This window comes from Coregonus lavaretus (genome assembly GCF_964263955.1).
Source record: "Coregonus lavaretus genome assembly, contig: HAP1_SCAFFOLD_513, whole genome shotgun sequence".
Classification (NCBI taxonomy): domain Eukaryota; kingdom Metazoa; phylum Chordata; class Actinopteri; order Salmoniformes; family Salmonidae; genus Coregonus; species Coregonus lavaretus.
The window spans coordinates 349,263-355,262 of record NW_028162662.1 but is presented as its reverse complement, the minus strand read 5'-3'; the positions used below and the strand labels follow the sequence as shown (position 1 = coordinate 355,262).

At 43.6% G+C, this 6,000-nt stretch overlaps 1 protein-coding gene across 1 annotated transcript in view; it reads left to right on the top strand.

Annotated features, from left to right (window-relative positions):
• Positions 1-858: 858 nt before the first annotated feature.
• LOC311119042 (periostin-like) overlaps positions 859-6,000 on the top strand; it is a gene marked incomplete at its 5' end in the record, with an annotated part of 51,164 nt that continues 46,022 nt past the window's right edge. The window contains 3 exons of the mRNA XM_084193799.1: positions 859-1,071; positions 2,601-2,735; positions 3,707-3,855. Of these exons, the coding sequence (XP_084049925.1) occupies positions 859-1,071; positions 2,601-2,735; positions 3,707-3,855 (497 nt within the window). The remainder of the gene's footprint in view (positions 1,072-2,600; positions 2,736-3,706; positions 3,856-6,000) is intronic.

Below are 6,000 nucleotides of genomic sequence, written 5' to 3'. Positions count from 1 at the left end.
ACCTATTTGTGGTTGAAGCTGTTCAAATTTGAGAGAGACCAGGAATAAGCATGTCACCTTGTGGAACCTTATGGAACAACCGACCGCCCATTCTCAACAGACTGACTGTCCCTGGTCTAGTCTGGTCTCAGAGGTGGAGTGCTGATCTGGAATATGTCCGTATAATATTTGTAATTATGATATAAAACGCTAAACTGATCCTAGATCAGCACAGAAAATGTCGGAGTGCTGTCATCCTGTCATCCTGTCATCCTGTCATCCTGTCATCCTGTCATCCTGTCATCCTGTCATCCTGTCATCCTGTCATCCTGTCATCCTGTCATCCTGTCATCCTGTCATCCTGTCATCCTGTCCTAGTCTGGTCTGGTTTGACTGGAAGGATGAATGGGAGGATGGCCTCTGATAGTTTAAACTGCAACAGTCATCATGGCTGTTTTCCGTATCTGACGAAGGCCTTGAGGCCGATACGTAAAGCTTATTAAAGAGCAGTGATACTATGAAGAGCAGTGATACTAGCAAGAGCAGTGTGTGGGCTTCTCCTTTTTCCGTATCCGATAGCGTAAAACAGTCATCATCGTCCCTGGAGTGTCTGTGTTCCATAAATCAAAGTTTACATATCATTCTCTCTCCCTTTCCCCAGCCTTGATGACCGTCAACAGTCAACCCCTTTGTTCACTTTTGCTGTACAGGTGATCTAACACTTTTCTATTTTCCCCTCTCTCTTTCCTTACCTCTCTCTCGCCCTCTCTCTCGCCCTCTCTCTCGCCCTCTCTCTCGCCCTCTCTCTCGCCCTCTCTCTCTCTCTCTCTCTCTCTCTCTCTCTCTCTCTCTCTCTCTCTCTCGCCCTCTCTTCTGTAGCCCTGGTGAACTACCACCTGTTGAACAGTGTGCAGTGCTCTGAGGCCATCATGGCAGGCTCTGTGTACGAGACAGCAGAGGGAAGCACCATCGAGATCAGCTGTGACGGAGACAGCCTGACGGTCAACGGTATCAAGATGGTCCTGAAGAAAGACATTGTCACCACCAACGGAGTGATCCATCTCATCGACCAGGTCCTCATACCTGACTCGGGTAAGTCTTGTTCCCATGACGATAACCTTTCACATAATGTAGTAGTCCTCAGTGCAAGAAACTGCAAGGGATTCAAACATTTCCCTAATCCAAAATCCAACCCCCCTAACTCAATCAATCAATCAAATGTATTTTATTGTGGAGTAAACAACACTCAGTGGTGTAAAGTACTTCAGTAAAAAATACTTTAAAGTACTACTTAAGTAGTATCTGTACTTTACTTTACTATTTATATTTTTTGACAACTTTTACTTTTACTTAACTACATTCCTGAAGAAAATATTGTACTTTTTACTCCATGCATTTTCCCTGACAACTAGAAGTACTTGTTACATTTTGAATGCTTAGCAGGACAGGGAAATTGTCAAATTCATGCACTTATCAAGAGAACAGGTGGTCCTCCCTACTGCGGACTCACTAAACACAAATGCATCTTTTGTAAATAATGTCTGAGTGTTGGAGTGTGTCCCTGGATATCCATACATTTTAAAAACAAGAAAATGGTGCGGTCTGCTTTGCCCCTTTACCCCAACCTACATGTACATATTGCCTCAATTACCTCGACTAACCTGTTCCCTGCACATTGACTCGGTGCCGGTACCCCCATTATATACTGTAGCCTCGTTATTGTTATTTTATTGTATTACTTTAGTTTATTTAGTAAATTTTTCTTAAAACTGCATTGTTGGTTAAGGGTTTGTAAGTAAGCATTTCACACTAAGGTCTGCATCTGTTTTATTCGGTGCACGTGACAAATACATTTTTGATTTGATTTGATTAATATAAGGAATTTTAAATGATTTATACTTTTACTTTTACTTTTGATACTTAGGTATATTTTTGCAATTACATTTACTTTTCATACTTAAGTATATTTAACTTTTAGACTTTTACTCATGTAGTATTTTACTGGCTGACTTTCACTTTTACTTGAGTAATTTTTCTTTTAAGGTATCTTTACTTTTACTCAAGGATGACAATTGGGTACTTTTTCCACCACTAACCACACTATCACAGTACGCCCAGAACATTGCTCTGAGAACTAGAAGTAGTGATACAATATCTCCGTTTCGAGGTAGGAAGCCTGGTGTGGTATCAGTCAGTCACATACAGGAACCAACCATGCTTATATGACTTGTTTGTGTAGCAGTATAAAGTCTAAATTGAGTTTCTAGAACCATCTGATGTTTTTCAGATCTACTGTACATGCTTAGGGTTTATGGTTAATTTGAGACTGGGCTGAAATGCTTGGCTAACTGATGTTTGCGTTGTTGTTGTTGTTGTTACCTGATGTTTATGTGTTGTTGTTGTTGTTACCTGATGTTTATGTGTTGTTGTTGTTGTTACCTGATGTGTATGTGTTGTTGTTGTTGTTACCTGATGTTTATGTGTTGTTGTTGTTGTTACCTGATGTGTATGTGTTGTTGTTGTTGTTACCTGATGTTTATGTGTTGTTGTTGTTGTTACCTGATGTTTATGTGTTGTTGTTGTTGTTGTTACCTGATGTTTATGTGTTGTTCCTCTCAAAGCCAAGGAGGTGATGGAGCTGGTTGGTGAATCCCAGAGCACCTTCAGAGACATGGTGTCAGAGCTCGGCCTGTCAGCTGCCATGAAGCCAGAGACAGAGTACACTCTATTGGCTCCCCTCAACCCTGCTTTCTCTGGTGAGTACACTCTATTGGCTCCCCTCAACCCTGCTTTCTCTGGTGAGTACACTCTATTGGCTCCCCTCAACCCTGCTTTCTCTGGTGAGTACACTCTATTGGCTCCCCTCAACCCTGCTTTCTCTGGTGAGTACACTCTATTGGCTCCCCTCAACCCTGCTTTCTCTGGTGAGTACACTCTATTGGCTCCCCTCAACCCTGCTTTCTCTGGTGAGTACACTCTATTGGCTCCCCTCAACCCTGCTTTCTCTGGTGGGCACGTTCTATTGGCTCCCTCAACCTACATAGCACACAATAACCTAAGCACTACTAGAGATATTGGATATGCAAACTTATAGTGTATTTAAGGTTTAAAAAGGCTTCTAAAGTTTGTAATTTCCACTTAAAAATGTCAAACTTGATTTGCCCTAAAGAAAAATCTATCAACCCCCTCAAAACATGTCCATTAATTATAATCCACAGAACAATTCACATTTCCTTTTGCTGTAGGATTATTTACTGCTGTGAGAAACTGGATCAAATGAAGATACGGCATCTGTATGTTAGTATTTGGTTTATCTCTCTGTATATGTCCCTTGTATTCCAGATTAGATTATGTCTTTAGACCAGAGCCTGCCACTTTACCTGTGTGTGTGTGTGTATTCCAGATTAGATTATGTCTTTAGACCAGAGCCTGCCACATTACCTGTGTGTGTGTGTGTGTGTGTGTATTCCAGATGAGGTGATGTCTTTAGACCAGAGCCTGCCACATTACCTGTGTGTGTGTGTGTGTGTGTGTGTATTCCAGATGAGGTGATGTCTTTAGACCAGAGCCTGCCACTTTACCTTGTGTGTATGTGTGTATTCCAGATTAGATTATGTCTTTAGACCAGAGCCTGCCACATTACCTGTGTGTGTGTGTGTATTCCAGATTAGATTATGTCTTTAGACCAGAGCCTGCCACATTACCTGTGTGTGTGTGTGTATTCCAGATGAGGTGATGTCTTTAGACCAGAGTGTGCTGAAGGTGATCTTGGAGAACCACATTCTGAAGTTAAAACACAAGCTGAGTGAGCTCTACAATGGACAGCTGCTGGAGACCATCGCTGGAAAACTACTACGCGTCTTCATCTATCGTACTGTGAGTGGGAGAAAGTGTGTGTGTGTGGAGGGGGTGGGGGGGTTTGTGTGTGTGTGTGTGTGTGTGTGTGTGCATGCGTGCGGCAGAGTCTGGTAAAATCAGGGGGAGTGGTGTGTGTGTCTCTTTCTTAACAACAGCTTGTGCTCAATCTTTAATATTAAGGAAGTCTAATGATTAGCTGTAGACCACACTATTTACCAAGAGAGTTTTCATCCATATTTTTCATAGCTGTCTATTTACCACCACAAACCGATGCTGGCACTAAGACCACCACTCAACCAGCTGTATAAGGCCATTAGCTGTATAGGGCCATTAGCTGTATAGGGCCATTAGCTGTATATAGGGCCATTAGCTGTATAGGGCCATTAGCTGTATATAGGGCCATTAGCTGTATAGGGCCATTAGCTGTATAGGGCCATTAGCTGTATAGGGCCATTAGCTGTATAGGGCCATTAGCTGTATAGGGCCATTAGCTGTATAGGGCCATTAGCTGTATAAGGCCATTAGCTGTATAGGGCCATTAGCTGTATAGGGCCATTAGCTGTATAGGGCCATTAGCTGTATAGGGCCATTAGCTGTATAGGGCCATTAGCTGTATAGGGCCATTAGCTGTATAGGGCCATTAGCTGTTTAGGGCCATTAGCTGTATAGGGCCATTAGCTGTATAGGACCATTAGCTGTATAGGGCCATTAGCTGTATAGGGCCATTAGCTGTATAGGGCCATTAGCTGTATATGGCCATTAGCTGTATAGAGCCATTAGCTGTATAGGGCCATTAGCTGTACAGGTCCATTAGCTGTATAAGGCCATTAGCTGTATAGGGCCATTAGCTGTATAAGGCCATTAGCTGTATAGGGCCATTAGCTGTATAGGGCCATTAGCTGTATAGGGCCATTAGCTGTATAAGGCCATTAGCTATATAGGGCCATTAGCTGTATAGGGCCATTAGCTGTATAGGGCCATTAGCTGTATAAGGCCATTAGCTGTATAGGGCCATTAGCTGTATAGGGCCATTATCTGTATAGGGCCATTAGCTGTATAGGGCCATTAGCTGTATAGGGCCATTAGCTGTATAGGGCCATTAGCTGTATAAGGCCATTAGCTGTATAGGGCCATTAGCTGTATAGGGCCATTAGCTGTATAGGGCCATTAGCTGTATAGGGCCATTAGCTGTATAAGGCCATTAGCTGTATAGGGCCATTAGCTGTATAGGGCCATTAGCTGTATAGGGCCATTAGCTGTATAGGGCCATTAGCTGTATAGGGCAATTAGCAAACAAGAAAATGCTCATCTAGAAGCGGCGCGCCTAGTGGCCAGTGATTTTAATGCAGGAAAACTGAAATCTGTTTTACCTCATTTCTACCAGCATGTCACCTATGCAACTAGAGGGAAAAAAACTGTAGATCACCTTTACTCCACAAACAAAGGCGCATACAAAGCTCTCCCCCGCCCTCCATTTGGCAAATCAGACCATAACTCCATCCTCCTGACTCCTGCTTACAAGCACCAACTAAAGCATGAAGTACCAGTGACGCTCTCAGTACGGAAGCGGTCCAACAAAGCAGATGATGAGCTGCAGGACTTTTTCACTAGCACAGACTGGAATATGGTCTGGGATTCATCCGATAACATTGAGCAGTTTACTTCATCAGTCACTGGCTTCATCAATAAGTGCATCGACGACGTCGTCCCCACAGTGACCGTACGTACATACCCCAACCAGAAGCCATGGATTACAGGCAAAATCCGCACTGAGCTAAAGGGTAGAGCTACCACTTTCAAGGAGCGGGTCTCTAACCCGGACGCTTATAAGAAATCCTGCTATGCCCTCCGACGAACCATCAAACAGGCAAAGAATCAATACAGGACTAAGATCGAATCATCGTACACCTGCTCTGATGCTCGTCGGATGTGGCAGGGCTTGAAAACTATTACAGACTACAAAGGGAAACCCAGCTGCGAGCTGCCCAGTGACACAAGCCTACCAGATGAGCTAAATGCCTTCTATGCTCGCTTCAAGACAAGCAACACTGAACCATGCATGAGAGCATCAGCTGTTCCTGACGACTGTGTGATCACGCTCTCCGTAGCCGATGTGAGTAAGACCTTTAGACAGGTCAACATTCACAAGGCCGCAGGGCCAGT